The sequence below is a fragment of the Mchenga conophoros genome, linkage group LG12 (assembly GCF_057382185.1).
Source record: "Mchenga conophoros isolate Kocher_MC1m ecotype Shallow Benthic linkage group LG12, M_conophoros_male_GT1.1, whole genome shotgun sequence".
Classification (NCBI taxonomy): domain Eukaryota; kingdom Metazoa; phylum Chordata; class Actinopteri; order Cichliformes; family Cichlidae; genus Mchenga; species Mchenga conophoros.
In genome coordinates, this window is record NC_140537.1 from 22,448,834 (window position 1) to 22,467,192 (window position 18,359).

Sequence of the window (18,359 nt, forward strand, 5' to 3'; positions counted from 1 at the left end):
ATGGGTAAACAAAAGAGAATATTAAAATCTGTCTGCAATGACAGCAAATCCTGAAAGCAGCTGAACGAGAGAAAGAGAAGGAAGACAACAGGAAATCAGAAATGCTCAACTGCTGCTCTATAGACATGGCTGATATTATTATGTTCTTTAGAGCAGAGGTCCCCAACCTTTTTTGCGCCACGGACCGGTTTATGCCCGACCTTTACGGCTTTTAAGGTGTCTCGGATAAATACAACAAAATAAAACTAGTACCGGTACCGAAAAAAGATTTATTCATAACACACGTGAAAAGACCCAGGAAAACCAAGTTAACGATAAAAACGATAACAAAATAACCCTGAAAACTGATAAAAACCCTGAAAACCATACATTTCACACCTGAGCCTCAACTCTTGCAGCCGGGTATCAAACGACTCACGGACCGGTACCGGTCCGAGGCCCGGAGGTTGGGACCGCTGCTTTAGAGTACTGTCTATCTGTGCGTGTGTGTGCGCACGAGCTTGCATGAACAGATGCTTTGGGCGGGTGTGGTTGCATGTTTGTGGACCTGCTGCTTGTCTTTTTGTTTTGCGTGTGTGTGTGTGTGTGTGTGTGTGTGTGTGTGTGTGTGAGAGAGAGAGAGAGAGCGAGCAAGAGAGAGAATGGTTGACATCATATATCCAATTCCACGGCAATGATACATTAGCCCTCTGCTGGGCCATCATCTCTCAGTCTTCTCAGTTTTCATCTTTCTCTTCACCTCCCTATACTCCCTGAATCACCTCCCTAAACCTTTCAAGATTCAAATAGGTCATTTTAAGTTGAATCTGTTAAAGTGTAAAGGATGTGTTTTTGTCCATATGTGTGTGCAGGAAAAAACGAGTGTAAGTAATGGGAAAATTGTATTTGTTGTGTTCATAAAACAATGTGTGTTTGTGAGAGACACAACCAGAGAGGAAGAGCGAGAGCTAGAGAACAGAGAAATATGGGAATCCTTTGGTGCATAAAAACACTTTTGCACCTTTACGTTTGTGCAAGTGTGTGCATTTTCCTTTGTTTTTGTATGTGTGAGTTGTGTAATTTGGCTGTAAAGATATGGATTGTTTTAGGTTTGTTTGGTTGTCTGTGGTTGTGTGTATGCTGTCAATAGTGGTTGGGGGTGGGTGGCTACCATTTTATGTCTATTTACGGTGTGTGTGTGTGTGTGTGTGTGTGTGTGTGTGTGTGTGTGTGTGTGTGTGTGTGTGAGTTAGAGCATAGCCGTTTCTCAGAAAGTGAATGTTTTTGCAGCTGCTACAGATTGAAACTAACCGATAAGACATTAAGAAGTATGATTTCATGATTTCCACGGCTACTGCACTGATAGGCATCGCATGCTACTTGCAGCGCCAACAAAACAAGACCCAGGCACACATACATGCTCCTACTCAAGAGGCATTTTGACCTTATATGGCACTAAGTTTGGCTTTGTTTGGCATTAGGTTGGAGGAATGAATGCATTTTTTTTGCACTCTCCAGCATCAGCTTTTCAAATTGTTTACATATTTGTTTGTTACTCCTGTAACTAACAGGAAGATTTAAAAAGTATCAAATACTGCTCATATTGCACTTTTTCATGTAAAATTAACCTTGTTTTATGGAAACCATTCAAACCCAAAAATGTATTACTGATGCAAACCATTAAGTCATGCAAAGTCTGTGAGTAGCCTGTTGTTTTTACTGTACAAATATTGTAGTATTTGTCTTGTCAACAGGGGGTTGCTGCATACCATGTTAAATTATTTCAGCATTGTTTGCTTTTTTTTTTGCTCAATCTGTCAGTAACCTATTGACTTCTATACTGATTCCAGTGGTCATAATATTGTCTGATGTTCAGAGATGATTAGTTGCCTCTGATGATATATGTTTTTAGCAGATTTACAGATATTTATTGGTTTGGTTTGTAGGTATTCTAAGGTGGGCTTCCCTACTGACTTCAAGGAGGGAATAAATGGGGTTTTAGCCAGTGGCACATATTTACAACATACTGTAAATCGCACCTGGACATTGTTCTGCTACAGCCATCCATTAGTGGTGACAGCATTCAGGCAAGACGTTTATGAGCTGGGCTGTTAGGATCTTTAAGTCACCCTGTCAGGAGATCGGGGGGAGAGGGGTAGGTGGGTGTGTAAGGAGGTGGTGAAACAAGAAAGAGGGATAAGGTTTAGAAGAGGAAAACAGATGGAAAAGGCAAAAGTGATGCGCTGTGAGAGGAGACGAAGGCACAGGGAAGATGCAGAAGTGGAAGGAAACAGTAAGCATTTGGGAAACAAAGCTTTTATTCATAGAGATTTTTCCCCCCTCCATCCTTCCCATTTTCTCATTCCACCAACACTCTTTTCTAGCTATCATGTTTCTTGTGCCAATCAATAATTTATAGCTGTCGCTCCAGAGCCATGAACCCCTTCAGCTCTCTGAATGACAGATGAGGGTGAGAATGATTATTGGGGCGAAGTGAAAAGCAGTAGGGGCGTAAAAGCAAAAGCAGGTTCATGAAGGGGAAAAAAGGAGCAAAAAATAGCTATACAGAGAAGGCGGTGCAGCAAGTGAGAAACTAACAGAGAAATGGCTGAATATGACACTGGATAAATAACCAAGTGTTGGAGAAAATTTCCCACAGATAATGAAATTATACAGTGAAAATGTCTACCAATTTCCATACTCTCAGAGAACTAATTACAGAACTAAGAGAGAAAATGTCAGCTTCGTGACATCAAAGTGGGGACGCTGCCTACTCATTTTCCCCCTATTTGTGTCTTGATGTTTTACCTAAGCTGCTTTTAGCTTCTAGCCCCACAGCACTTTTCTATTCTCCAAGATAAGGGCCACAATTACACATGCGCACAAATGGATATGGTTGAGGAATGGAAGATTGTGTATGCATGCGCATAAGCACATAAACACATTTATGTGTCGTTTTTTTGGATGCTGCTTTTGTGTGTATTCACAGCACAGTTTATGTGCAATTGGAGAATTGAAAAATTTGGCCTGAAAAACCATGACGTTGTGTCAGTAGCGTTCTGTATTTAAATTTTCCGATGAGTCACAGATCTCCAGGTGAGGCAGTCACACACAGAGGCGCACACATACATACAGAGGTCTAGACAGTCCACAAGGTCCAAATGAAACTGGAAGGTGATGGAGTGGAGGAAACTTATACGTTAAAAACATTTGTTTGTGTGCGAGAGCAAGTGTGTGTTTGTATGAACTTTCGGAAAATAAGTGTATTGTGTCTGCCTCTGTGTGTGTGTATGTGTCTGTGAGAGAGAGAGAGAATGAGACCCTAGCTCTTCTCCCTCCCACCGGCTCTTGTAATCCTCTGTGTTTTGGCGACCTTGGCAACCTGGTGACAAAACATTCCAGGTGTCGCTTTGATTGAGGTCATGGGTGGGCGAGAAGTGAAAAGATGTTGGAGGTAAGGGAGTAGGATGGACTGAGAGGAGGATAAAGTTCCTGATGGCCTCGGGGTCAGCCATTCAGTTTATTCAGTCATTTCCTGCCTGTGTGTATATATTTTCCCTGCCCATTTCTTTATTTGCTCTTCTTCATGTTTTCCAAAAACATATAAAGGAAAAGTTGTAGATTTAAAATCTGAATAAAATGGATGGAGGTTATAATTATGTTATTGATAATTAGTTTTTTGTTTGTTTGTTTAGAAAATTTATGGTTTTGGCTCACTGTTGTGTACATTGATTCATATTTTGTTTACATTTACTCTCAATCAGGGGTAAATATGGCTGCTGAAGGTGGGATATGGCAAGTCAAACTAAAGAGCATTATTAGTTTAAATTTAAACTTATGACTGACCCAATGTAATGGTGACATTAAAGGCTACACCAGTCCAATAAGGTCCATTACCTTAAACCTTACCACACTGTCTAGCGTGGTAATACATTCCCCTTTTTAAATTCATAACATATTACCATTTTGTTAATTTCTGGGCGATAAAGCCTCTGTGTCTTTGACTGACATACAGAATCAGGCACACAACCTCTTTTGTACATCTGAAATTAAATGCCACTTTAAAAAAAAGTTTTTGATTGCTCACTTCTGTTGTGTACAACTGGCCAGATGCTGTGCCATGATCACAACTTTATTGATATCTATAACATGAACACATTATAGCAATGAGAAGGGAAAAAAGGAGGCATAAGTGTGACCATCTGCTTTAAGTGAGCAACTCCATGGCATTAACTGGTAGCAATACCAGACTTCCGCACAAAAAAATATAAACTGACTTTATATTATAAAATCTTCACCTGAATATGATTTGGTTTCTGTAAATTGGAGATGCCAGTATGCTGCTCCAGATTATTCCATGCATTTTAAACCCTGGTGTTGACCCTACCTGTACAGCTTTGACTCTGCATGAGAGAGGTAGTGCTGTAAGTTACAGGCATGTAAATGTATATTTGATTAGTTTGTGATTTAAGATGGACAAATACTGCAGGTTTTTTTTTCTGACAGCAACTCACACTGCAAATCTTCATGGGTATTTCTCCAAATCCAGAACTTGTATGTGCTCCCACTGAAAATGAACAAAAGCCCCTGATTAGTCTTGTCAACTGGCAACCAATTTGTTGCTAAATTCAGGCTAAATCAGTGTACTTTGTCTGCTTGGCTTACTGCTGTGAGTAATCTCATAAAGGATAGCTCCAGTGACTAGCTCCCAAGTTTTTGTTGTATGCTTGTTCAGGAGCTTTACTCTTTTTGCCCTCTTTCAATCAGTTTTCCTTCATTGTACAGTCTTAATTTTATTAACTTATAAAGTTAAGACACATACAAAGCCAAGAACGTCTTTTTCTTATGGCTCTAATGGCTAACAGAGTGCTATAACTGGACTCCATAAGCAGGTGTACTGTATAATGATGAGGGGGGGAAAGCATAGTAGTTTGGATAAAACAGATATTACTGATGAAATCAAAGCAATTGAATGAATACAAGATTCACAGTTCCGGCTTCTCTCTTAAAACAGACTAATGAACAGGGGAAAAACATTTGAACACTTAAATTTTCCTTCTCTTTGCAGTGAGAGATGACGAAGATTTCCTGAGTCTGAGTGAGCTCCCAGAAACCTTCCCTTCTGACCCACCGGAACCCTTACCTCACTTCCTGTTTGAACCTGAGGAAGGCTACATTGTCAAGAATAAGCCCGTCAATCTCTACTGCAAAGCAACGCCTGCCACACAGATTTACTTCAAGTGCAACAGCGAGTGGGTCCATCAGAAAGACCACACTGTGGAGGAAAGGGTTGACGAAAACTCAGGTAAGCAAAAGCTAGCACACACATCTAAATAGAGATTTACTTGGACTTTAGCAGAAAGTGGCTGTAAGGCAACTGTCAAACTTTTTGAGAGAGATTTTTTTGGATGAAAAAACAAAACCCAACTGTACTTTTACGTCGAAACAGCTGGAACATAAATTGCTTTTTAAAAAACAAACAAACTAGAAAATAGCAAAAATGCTCAACATATTTAGACTTAACTCATTAAAATCTAAGAATTATGTATTGGTGGAGGAGCTTTCTGGTGTATGTGTACGATTTTGCAAAATCTGTTTCTAACTGGCTTGTAGTGACTAAGGTAGGCAAGGCATTATAAGTGTAGAATCTGTCCATCTTAGTCCTGTAACCACAACATAGACTTCATAGAATACATAGTTACAATTTTTCTGCCACTCTATTCATAGAAAAACTCATCTTCAATTAATTGTGATCTCTATGTTTTGTTTTGTTTTTTGTTTTTTTATTTAATTGTAAGTGTGTGAAAGTGTAGTTCATGATTATAGTTATAAACAGTATCCTTCAAAATATGGGGCAAATGACATGTCTTTTGATTCAGTGATTCAGTTTTGGGGGTCATGACTATCCTTATAATGACAGGTGACAAAAATGTAATGTATTTAAATTAATTCATTTACTGATACCAAAACAAAATAATAATAATTTTTAAACACTGTGAAAACAGAAAATGAGCTGTAAGCATGCAGCTTTGAACAAGAGGTGTATTTATCATTTACACATATATTTGACACAGATGTTACTTGCCATACATCATACAGAGGTTGTTTGTATTACATGTTATTTAAAATCAGACCATTAAAATGGGCTTTTAACATGCCTACACTGCATAGTCAATTAAGTCCCCCTTTCCCTTTTGATTTATCTGGGCATTTGTCAGTGTCTGGCCCTGTTGATATTTTGCTCTTTGTGATGTGTCCAAATTTTTTGTCTCACTGGTACACTGGAAGCTCACAGGTTAAATCCATTATTCAGATGTTTTATTTGTCCAGAAAGGTAGGTCACATGTCAGATGTGTGTACACAGCTGTCCCACTGCCAGTGCTGTACTGCGATGTTCAGAGGACAGTTTAATGGGATCCACAACGATGTACTGGATCGCAGCCAAAGTTCCACACTTGTCGCTTGACAGCACATGGTATTACTCTGCAGGCTAGGTAATGATGAATCATGCTGTTGCTTTGGCAGGAATACAAAGATATACACAACCTGGTTTCTTAGACTTAAGGTTGACGTGAGCTCAGCTTATGGGTTTCCACCTGCTTGATAATAAGCTTCGGTCCCCAGAGCAAGCAAAACTGAAACACATGCTTGGCTGGAAAAAACAATTGGGTCAACAACCAGCAGCATAAATCAGAATTGTTATTTTGGCTTATGCATATCTCTCTCTCCCTATATATATATATATATATATATATATATATATATATTAGGGGTGCAACAATACACAAAATTCACGGTTCGGTTTGATACTTTGGTGTCACGGTTCGATATTTTTTCGATACAAACAAATGTTCATGTTTTTTTAATTTGTCATTTATTAAAATTATAAATATATATTTTAACTAAAAAGTACAGTTTTTAAATTTAATGTCGCTGAAACAACAAAGTAATAATAAAAAAAAATCTATCTGATCAAGAAATCACTCATCTTTGGAAAAGAGAGTTTATTACAGAGAAATGTCTCTTTCCAAAATAAAAGCTATACTATACCCTTCTTCTGGGCTGTATTCTCAGCAGCATATTAAACATATCAGGTCCCCATAAGGCGAACAATGTGCTAACGGCTGTCTAAATGACTCGGGTAAAGTTTGTAGCATGCATGCTTGTTGCTTTTGTCTGCTTCCACTTGTCTTTGCACTAGGATGATGTCGGCATAAATGTGCAGTCATATTCGTTGTGTTCCCACTAGTGCTGTCAGCGTTAATCTGAAATGACGTTAACGCCACAACACGGCAAATCTCCGTTAACGAGCTACCGCGGATCGCCCCGTGCATGGGGCTAGACGGCCAACACGTTAACGAGCTAACTGCGCTAACGCACTAGTTCCCACCAATGTAACTGAGCATTGCATGGCACATCCGACACACTGTTTTACTTTAGTCCATGACGTGCTTACCTTCAGGGTCATACGTCACATGAAAACCAAAATAATTCCAAACGCCAGATCTGAATGAGGGTGGGGGAGGTTCAATTTGCCATGTTGCAACGAGAGCTTAACTTCTGTCTCGCTAGCTTGCCCTGCGCTCAGTGGATCTGCGTTCGACTACTCCGCCTAAGCTGCACTGTCGAGCGCAGATCCACTGAGCGCTCCACACAGACAGCATCGTCAGAAGGAAAGTTGATAAAATAAATTAAAAATTTTGTATTGTTCGATACATATGCGTACCGAACCGAAAGCACTGTATCGAACGGTTCAATATCGATACGAGTATCGTTGCACCCCTAATAAATAAATATATTTTGTTGCAAAGAACATCCCGGAAGCAGAAATTGTGCTGTATGTATACGTTCTTTCTTTGATGTTCTAGTTGGTGTCTGCTTCAGTTCTTAACCAAATCAGACACAGAAACAAAGGTTCGTATGCATATAGTGTTAAATACTATTTTCATAGAAGGTAAATTAAAATAGTAGTAATTTCTCTTCAACTATAGCATCATATCCCCATTGTGTTGCTTGTATTTGATTTCTTAAACATACTTTAAAAAAATGTTTTCCCTTTTCATCTGTCTTACTGCTTTCTAATATTTGAGTACTAACTTTTTTGCTGAGAGCACAAACACAAAACAAAACTGTTAATAAGATGGTAAGTTGGCGTGCTGTCATCAGTTTTGTTTATTCATGAGTTTATGCTCACAGTCTTGCCCTCAGATCTTCCATCTTTCTTTCCTCCTCTGTCTCTCAGTGCTCAGTACTCAATTCATGTGCAGCTGCTAGTCATTTATTAGTCTTCCATCAGCTGTTTGCTAGCTGCTGTGTTTTGAGTTATATGTTACTGAGAGGATTTTTCTGTTTAATTAATGAACCATGGCTTTAAACTGTCCTCTTGTCTAGTAATTGACACTTAGTTATTAACATAATTTCGATCACCCAGTCTAAGATAACCCCCCCACATACATCAAGTTCTTTTTATTATGTTTCTACAGTAGATTTGTAATTGTGTATAAAGCTCATTTTATATATTAATATCAAATATCATATTTCCGAGTTCTACTGTCTGTCCTGTCTGTTGAAATTGTCCTCTCTTCCTCCCCTCACATCCAACCTGTCGACCAGATGGCCGCCCCTCCCTCAGCCTGTCTCTGTCAGAGGTTTCTTTCTGTTAAAAGCGAGTTTTTCCTTCCCACTGTCACCAAAGTGCTTGCTCATAGGTGTTCATGTGGTTGTTGGGGTTTTCTTTGTATTATTGTAGGGCCTTTACCTTACAATATCAAGTGCTTCGAGGAATCTGTTATTATGATTTGGTGTTATATAAATAGAAAAGAGTAATCCTCGGGTCTTGGTCAAACATGGATTAAGTTTTGGAAGTTTTGGATTTTGGAACTGCTCAAGATGTGTTTTAGTTTGCATAATTTGCTGCTCTAGGAAATTTCATCTCAAGCACACAATAATCAGTATACACATACAAAATATGGCAACTGAATAATTAAATAGAGCTGGTGATATCGAAGATTGCGTTAAGTCATTGTTGTTGTTGTTGTTGTTTGATAACAGCAATTTGATTACAATAATGGGCAATAATTTCTCTGCTCTAAATAAACAGATGAAAAGTGCAAACAACACAGTCGAAATGATGAGAGAACGCCTTTTTTGGTGTCAGACAAAGCTTTTAGTTCACTTTGAAAATATAGGCAATGAAATTAGAAAACTAATTACAAATGCTAGATATATGTATATATCTGTATAGATAGATACAGTATTATAGTACACAGTTTTAGTTAATCGCTTAGAAATCTATTGTAGGGTCTTTGAATTTACTGTGTGTGCACTGTTTATCTGTTTGTCTTTGGTAAAACCTATACTCTGTAAGCTGTTTACTTCTCTTTGTTTCCTGCTGTTTCAGCAGCACAGCTAGAAGCTTTGACCCCCATACTGCTTTTATTATCTGTTTTCTTTCTCCCTCTCTTCCCCACTGTCCCATCTCCTTACTTGCCGTTCTCCTTTCTTTTCTTTTCCTTTCTCTCTGCCTCATGCTGTTTTGTGCTCTACTCTAATTTCCACTGCCTGAAACTGGAGTGAGCAAAGTCAGATAAAAACCTGAGCTTGAGGAAACAGGGGAGAGAAGTAGGGGCTGAAGGAGAGATGTTGATGGAGGGTATCTTTAAGAGGACTGAAAAGGCCAACAGCTATCAGGGAGTCACACCGAGGAGAAAGACGATATGGATCCTGTTGTGCCTCCTGTCCACCTCTCTCTGCCTGTCTTCTCATATTTTAGCAGAAAATGTAAAGTCAGCTTAAGTGTTGAAACACAGAGAAATTTGATTCTGGGGATAGAATGAAATAGATAAACAAACACAGCAAATGTAAAACAACCAAAAGTTGTGTTAAAAAGCTCTGTGTGCCCTGTTTCATTTTACTGCTCGTATAAGTAGAGTAACAGAAATGCAGACATTAAGTGTGGAAAATCAGAGAAAAAACAAAACAAAAGGGTAATCAGTGATGATTTACTGTCTTGAAAGATTAAATATTGAGGACTGAATAATGGAGCAATGTTGAATTTTTTAAAAAAGTATGTTTATTGCAATTTTTGTGATTACATAAAGCTCAGTAATAGAAATCAAGCTTTTTTTTATATAACAAAGTTTTAAAAGATAAGTAAAATATGAATGCATGCTTAGTGATGCACTGATTTTACAATGGACTGCCTGCTTCCACAGTGTCTTCTGTCAGTGCAGAAGCTACTGTCGCCAGCTCCCTTATTCACCAGGGGTTGCCACAGTGGGTAGCTTCACGTGTTTGACTTGGCAGAGTTTTGATGCTAGATGCCCTTCCTGATGCAACCCCAAAGGGATTTGTGTGTCCTATAGAGACGCTGTCTGTTGCATGGGCTTGCATACATTTCCCAAGGTGAAATCTGTATATTTTTTAAATTTCAATAAAAAGTCCTTAGAAGGTGTTGTAAACTTTACTTTCTGGATAAGTTGCAATTATGCAGAAAATTATTTATTTATATATATATAAAGCTAGCTAACTTGATACTGTTGGGCTTTCAGTCAAAGCCGCACATAAAAGAAACAAAAAGTTACCCGTTATTGCGAAGGGCATTTCTCCAGTGTTTGCTTAAGCCATATGCGTACAACCACAGTATATCTCCATTAGCCTTGAAGTGTGCTAATGACATGTTGTGTACCAGGTTACTTACTTTGTCTCCATTAGCCAAAGTGTGAGTGGTTATTAGTCTGGTAGCAATGACCCGTGACTCCACATCTACACATGCACAAACACGCACACATACATTATTGGCACACAAAGTATTGGCTCTGGTGATTTGTGACCTCTTTCCCTCCATTGCTGCCATCTCACTTGTATTGATTTTTTTCTCGTCTTTGTCTCTCCCTCTTTCTGTTTCTCCTAATGTTTCTCCTTTCCTCTGTCTTTTTTGCCCTCTTTCTGGCTTCACTCCCATTTTTCTCTGTGGCCATTTGTTTAGTTCTTTTTTTAAATGTTGCTACAATGTCTGCAAATGTACAATATCTCTCCTTCTTGAATACAGAAAAGGTACATACCTGTGTCTATCTGTGCGTCTGTCTGTCTGTCACAAGAGAGAGAGAAAATGTGTGATTGATAATGCTTATCTGAGTGTTTTTGGTATAGTTCCCTTTAGGTTTTCTTTTGGTTCATTGCCTCTGTGGAACTCTGGAACTGCTAAAGGACTCAAATGTGCACACTCAGCAACATTTACATGCAGACAAGCATGCACAGACACATACATTGTAATCAGTCACTATCACAGTGGAAACCTTTGAGCGAGTATACCCATGCACTTGCATGTATGCGTACATGCACGCGGTCTACACATTTTGAGTGTTCAGTTGGTTACAGACCGCTGATTCTGTTCTGTCAGTGTCCTCCATGATTTTTCCCTCCAAAGAACTCTGTCAGGCCTTGTTCTCTTCCTTTCTCACCATGCTTCACAGCCTGTTGTGATCTCACTTTAAATACCCCCTTTGGCTCTTCCGTCTTCATCTTTTAAACCCCCCCTTCATCGTAATGCTTATTTAAAAACGTAACATTTAACCTAGCCCTCAGCATTTAAACTGTGCAATTTTGGTTTTTAATGCATAAATAATAATGATCTAATACATTAAATTATTAGCATAATATATAATATGTGTTCTACATAAGGCATAATCTATTTTGCATAATGTCTTATGTAGAACAACCTTCTTGAAAAGAGCTAATTTGCGACAAATGCTGGCCACACAAACATTTATATCTGCTCAGTTTTTTTTATTTTTTATGATGATATCTAGTTCTGGTTAGAAGTTATTGTAATTCGAAATGAAAGTTGAACTAATGTCGGAGACATCAATCATAAAACTGGTATTTCAGCATTGTCGTTGGGACAACTTCCTGTGCGTTTCTTGGCTACTCTTTTGCTACGGATTTTGATTTGTCAGAGAATAACAATCACCATCTCCATATTAGGGATAATAATCATAACATCAATATAAGGAGGGACATTGCTGAAACTATTGGAATAGATCTGAGGAAATGTACAAAGAAGTGGAAACGGCAAGGTAAAAAAAGTCCTAGCGCTTTATTTATTTCTGCCATCTGTCACCACAAAAAAAACCGCCAGTATGTGACGACAAGGTATGATGTTGCTATACCCATTGAGTTTCATCCTAGGTGCTGCAAAGATTTACCACAGATGTCTAAATCAGGTTTGAGTAACCCCAACTGTGAGATGACACTAAAGATTTAGACTCAATCATGCAATGTTTGTTCTACCTAGGTTCTATTTGTACGCTATAATATGATAAATTATTCCATGTTCCTTAATCATCTGTAGATAAAATAGACTTTTAACCATAATTAGCTTTAGCATCAAATATTCTTCTTTCCAACATTGGTCAAACAGCAGGTTTTGAAAGTACAGACTATGGTTAGGCAGCAGCAAACATAAAGTGTTTTTGTTGAAGCTGCAATATCTCAGTCCCTTTGGGGAACTTTTGTTTCACTTGCCGCGGCTGCACAGTGTCGATCAGAGTGTTGGGTCACTTTCCTGACAACTCACCTTGATCTATGCGCACCACTCAGTGAGCTGCTCTCACAAAACGGGGCAAATATTTGCAAAATCAGGGACTCTGTCTGACTTCTTCAGATGTCTCTCTATGTGGAACTGATGAAATAATAATAGTGAGTGTTGACTTTTTCTGCAGCTCCCCCCCCCCGCTATCCCTAAAGAACCATCTGGTTGACCTGTCACTGATCACACCATAAACAATTTGAGTGCTTTGCCCCTTTTTCCACCATCTCTTTCATGTTGTATACCTTTTGACCTCAAAATACCCCGTCTTTGTTTTATGTTTGCCATCTTTATTCCAGATTTTTATATCCATCTAGACTTTTTTGAGCTTCTGTTCATTTAATCCTAATTGGTACAGTTTTCTTCTGCATTCGCTTTAGCTTTGTTGTTGAAACACAGCGGGACACCGAGAGACACAGGTTAATGGAACAAAGTGAAACTGGATATAGGATATAGAAAGAAATGTGTTTAACAGGTATATACATTTTTGGCACATAAAAGACAAGTGAGGTAGTTTATTTCCAATGCAATATCAAAAACAGGTTTTAAAATTAACCATTTGTTTGATTGTATGGGTATTTTTACAATTTTAAAAACACAATTTCTAAAAACTTTAAGTGAAATTAATTGCCATAATGCCAAGAGCACAGCAATAATATTTTTGAGGACTACGTCAACATTTTACATTACCTCCATATATTGTTTGCATTTCATCTTACACATGGAGAAAGGTTTGAAGGGAGCTGAATTATAATACTCATGTATTATATTGGACCACTGCTGGCCATGAGTGCAGTAAAAGTGAGTTTACCCTCGTCTTAAATTTAGTAAAAGAAGCCAGAGGAGGTGGTTCATCAGCCCTTTTACTTATTGTGGTTTTAGCCATTGCTGTTATTTTATTATGATTAGGGCTGTGGTATATTTTATTGGGTGTAACAGTGACCACATGCAGCCATCAAGTGTGTGTGTGTGTGCGTGCGTGCGTGCGTGCGTGCGTGCGTGCGTGCGTGCGTGCGTGCGTGTGTGTGTGTGTGTGCACATGTGTGCAGTAGTGATTATGAAGCTGACCTTTGTATGCTGGTAGTACATTTATCATAGGAATACTGCAGACTTTAATATTGGGCTGACTAGCTGGAAAAAGAACAGAGCACAATGTGTTCCTATGGATCTGAAATCATCTAAATCCTACTGCAAGGGCAAGCAAAACATATTGCGAGATGACATGGCAAACATTCCCCTGGCCAAACTTTAAAAACAAGTGTGGGTGTTGTGATTATACATTTTTCAAATAACAGTAAAATCAGCCAGTTTTATGTTTCCGTTGTACTATGTAAACATTTATTTATTTATTGTTTTAGTTCTATAATAAGCAGTGTTGGGAAGGTTACTTTTAAAATGTATTCCATTACAGAATACAGAATACATGCCCCAAAATGTATTCTGTAACGTATTCCGTTACGTTACTCAATGACAGTAACGTATTCTGAATACTTTGGATTACTTAATATATTATCGTGCTTTTTACAACAACGTGAATGTACTATTGCTGTGTGATTTATTACTATTACTGAAGGTCCGCGACTCCGAACTGTAGTAAAGGGACCTCTGACTAATACGGCGGGGTCCCTGTTGGCTCGTAGCCGAAAAATAGCTTTACTTTGTTGTGTGGGTCAACTTTTCTTGCGAGAGACAGAGAGAGGCGTTGAAAGGCTGCTCCAACGGAACTTATTGTTTTCGGAGGAAAACACGAACACGGTGTACAGTCGAGTCCTAATAGCTTACTTACAACTGGGCTCGTCAGGCTCTCTTCTTGGCTGAAGTGGTTATTATTATATTTACATGCTTCCAGCTCCCGTTTTTCCTCGATGACAACTCCTACCTTTCCACTCCCCTTTTTCTCCCTCCTCGCGCTCACAGACCCATAACGTGTATGGCAGTCCATTCTCCCTGCAGCACGGACTACACTGCCCATGATGCTACATTCTTTAGAGCTATGCTTGTAGCATTCTGCCTGTTAGCTTAGCACAACAACAACAACGAAAAGGCGCTCTCTCACCCAGGAAACACACAGTCCCAGAGAGAGAGAGAGAGCGTCGCCCTGTAACCATGGCAACCGTAACGCTGCCGCCTGGAACAACAGAACGTAGCTGTCAAACAAAACCCAAACAGTCCTGACCCGCGACTATATGAAACAGGAAAGTACCGCATGTGTAATCCATTTATTTCAACAAAGTAACTGTATTCTGAATACCACCTGTTTAAGCGGTAACTGTAACGGAATACAGTTACTCATATTTTGTATTTTAAATACGTAACGGCGGTACATGTATTCCGTTACTCCCCAACACTGTGTATAAGATAAGGTAACCTTTATTAGGCCCACACGTGGGAAATTTGTTTTGTTACAGCAGAAAGTGGACAGTGAGGTTACAGCAATTACAAATTAGTTACAAAGTTACACAGATTAAGAAAAAAACACTGGAATAGGATAAGAGAATAAGAATGAGATACTGTACACAATAGAATACAGTTAAATAAAATATTATGTACAACAGAATAAAATACAATGCTGTCAGAAAAAAAGAATTGCACTCAGTGTTATTGAACAGAAAAAGAGAATGAGGATATTGGTCATAAATGTGGCACTATGACACAAAGTTAAAGCAAGAGGGTTCTCGGTTTGAATCCACCAGCTAGCTGGTACCTTTCTCTTCAGTTTCCATACTCAATGGCAGGGGTGTCCAAGTCCAGGCCTCAAGGGCTGGTGTCCTGCAGGTTTTAGATCACTATTTCATTCCCAGGCCTCTGGAGAACTTCAAGACAAGTTGAGGAGGTAATTTAGCCATTTAAATAAGCTGGGTTGGATCAAGGACACATCTAAAACCTGCAGGACACCAGCCCTTGACGCCTGTAGTTGCTCTATGGGTTCTCTGGCCTTTTCCCAGTTCAGTGATAATTACGTTAGATTAACTGGTGGTTCTCAATTGGCTTTAGGTGTAAATGAATGATTGTCTGTCCCTCTGTGTTAGCCCTGCAACAAACTGGTGACCTGTCCAGGCTTTGGCCTGTCTCATCTAATGACAGCTGGGGTATAGATGGATATTCATTTTACACTTTTAGCAGTGGATTTCTACAGATCACAAGCTTAAGGAAAAGCCCAATCATAGAGACAAAACGAAGAGTTATGACCTCGGTGATGATGAGTGTGTTATGCTGTTTTCCAGATCTTCTTTATTATGGACTTTTTTGAGGTGGGCGGGGGTATGAGTTTTTTGCGAAACTAATACATACAATATGTCTAAGCTGGACTTTAAGCATTACATCCTAAGTGCAGCAAGCAGAGATGAAATTATTTGCATGTGTCATGTCTCCATTAAGAAAAAAGAAGTTCTGGAGTGACAAAACACATTCATGCAGTATTGTACTTCCATTCCCCGGGTGACAAGTAAACTTAGTTATATGAATCGACGCTATACGACTAACAGAAATATTTTGGGGTTTGTGCAGTTTTGTGATTGATAGAAATGTTTGTGACAGTATCCACTTGTCTTGATGCTTTTCTTCCATTTTTCATCTACTTCTTTCCCTTCACCTCCCTCAGCTGACAGCAGTGGTTTTGTTGATGTGATGTTCTGTCATGCTACAGAGACCCAGAATCCCATGCTTGTCTCCTCATAACAGATTGATGTGAATTCTTTGAGCACAGTATTGAAACAAAGTAAGGCACTGAGTGATCTGGGACTTTTTAAGCCTCAGGTAGTTCCGTCAGATTTTGCCCAGCAACTCTTGCTTTGTGAGTTTTGCATTGTCAAACACTGGAAACAACCAGGGCTGTCTCAACAGCACAACTCTGGACCTAGTGACGTCTGTCTTTATCTTATATATCCATGTGATGTACTATAAACCTTGAAAATCCGTTTTCATGCAGAATGTCACCGGTAAAAACTTGTGAACAGCTGCATAATCGTCATGTCAAAAACATTGCATACTTAGGCCACAGCTGTTCTTCCTGCATAGCCTAAAGCCATTATTTAAGAGATACATTCATTCAAATCAATAACTTCTGTTTTCAGCTTTGAAACCATAATTTTCTAATATATTTCAATCAGAGGGTTGATGTTTGAAATGTGTAAAACCATAGATTGTTGATAAAATTTGCATCTAGGACTCATAACTTTGAGCAAATGTATTACATATCCAAACTGACAGAATGAGCAAACATCCCTCCGGGGCTAGAGGTAGATACTGAGGTGGTAGATGGGTTCAAACATCAGGCAGATGAACTGAATATTTTGCAGCTTAATATACAACAAAATCAAACCAGAAATGTTTGGTAGAAGGCACGAGGAATATAATGCAGTGCAACTTGAGTTGTCTGTCTGAACTAGCCTGCAGGCTTTGTTTTATTTAGATAGATTTCATGTGATTTCTTTGCATGACTTTCAGAGCAAACCCTATCTCACGAAAGTCAGATTATTGATTTTGAAAGTGAGAATTAGTTAGCATTAGCACGATGAAGACTTCATCTCTTCAGTTTTGACCTTTAGTCTTTACTACATTAACAAGGATTAAGTGCAGTGGCGGTCCTAACCTGTTTGGCGCCCTGGGCGCCCAACTCCCAGCAAATGGGCGATAGAAAACCGATCGGTGCCTATGCCATTCCCAATATGCGCTGGCATGATGTCGGGGCAGCAGGAGTACAAGCATTTTTTTTTTTTTTTTTTTTTTGGCCGATGCCCGTGATGCCGCCCCGGGCAACCGCCCGTGTCGCCCGTATCAGAAACCGCTACTGATTAAGTGGTGTATTTTCTTCAACATATTTTCATAGGAACAGCCATGTTTTTAATCTACTGTGAAGTTCTTAGCCCTTCACAGCGTGGTTTTTCACTGTATATGACCTGTTCCTAGTTTGTTTTGCTTTTTTGTCTGTTTTCTTTGTTGTTTCCTACCTTGTAAAACACATTGTTATCCTTCACTGCTGATCCCTGCCTCTTATCTAGCAGTTTAGGTGTTCTAGTAACTTTGCACTGAACCATAATTAACTGAAGTTTATAACTGAGAGTTCTGCACTTATGCTTCAGAGTATAGAGATGGTTAATTAGCTAGCCACTGCACAACCATTTAAAAATTTAATAATACATCTCTGGAAACTTTAAAATTCTTTTTTTCTGTTGGGTTGCTTTTTTATTAGCTGCAAGCTACAAGTTCAAAAAACTTTGAGGTTTAAAACCTTCAGCCTTCTGCTTGGAGAAAATATCTTATTATCCAGTGTTAGTCAGCTGCAGCTTCTCAGTCAGAATATCTGAGGTGCGCCAGCGTCCCACACGCTTTAGTTTTATTCTCCAAGCAGTAAAGGCAGGAGAGAGACCAATATTTGTAGTTTACAGAAACAGTTGTGAGTGTGCTCTCTTTTTTTTTCTTCTTTCGTGCTGCCACCCGCCCCCCCCTTCCGCCAGTTTGCCATTACCTTATTTTATGGTGGAAAGTGCACATTTAATTCTGAGTGTTAAATTTTTCCCTGTTTTGTTTTACAAATTCTTAGCGTTCCTGCACACGTGTCTCAGTGTATCCCAGTGCAGCCACTGGCTTTGCTTGAAACGCTCCACTAATTGAATAATATTTAGCTTCTAATGATTTTTGATATTCAACCTAATAAGTCATGTACACAGTGTTGCAAAAGCTTTAAATATGTATATGTTTCCCATTTATTTGTCTTCATCAGAAGCCTGCTTCCACCCTCTCATTGAGTCACCAAAGCCCGTGGTGTCTTTCATGTACCATCCCATATGCT

The 18,359-nt window shown here is 39.0% G+C and overlaps 1 protein-coding gene across 2 annotated transcripts in view; it reads left to right on the plus strand.

The window, feature by feature from the left end:
- Positions 1–18,359, plus strand: part of unc5ca (unc-5 netrin receptor Ca) — a 185,852-nt gene that overhangs the window by 81,934 nt on the left and 85,559 nt on the right. For both annotated transcript variants that reach the window (XM_085294557.1, XM_085294558.1), the window contains exon 2: positions 5,048–5,284. In XM_085294557.1, coding sequence (XP_085150683.1) covers positions 5,048–5,284 — 237 coding nt within the window. The remainder of the gene's footprint in view (positions 1–5,047; positions 5,285–18,359) is intronic.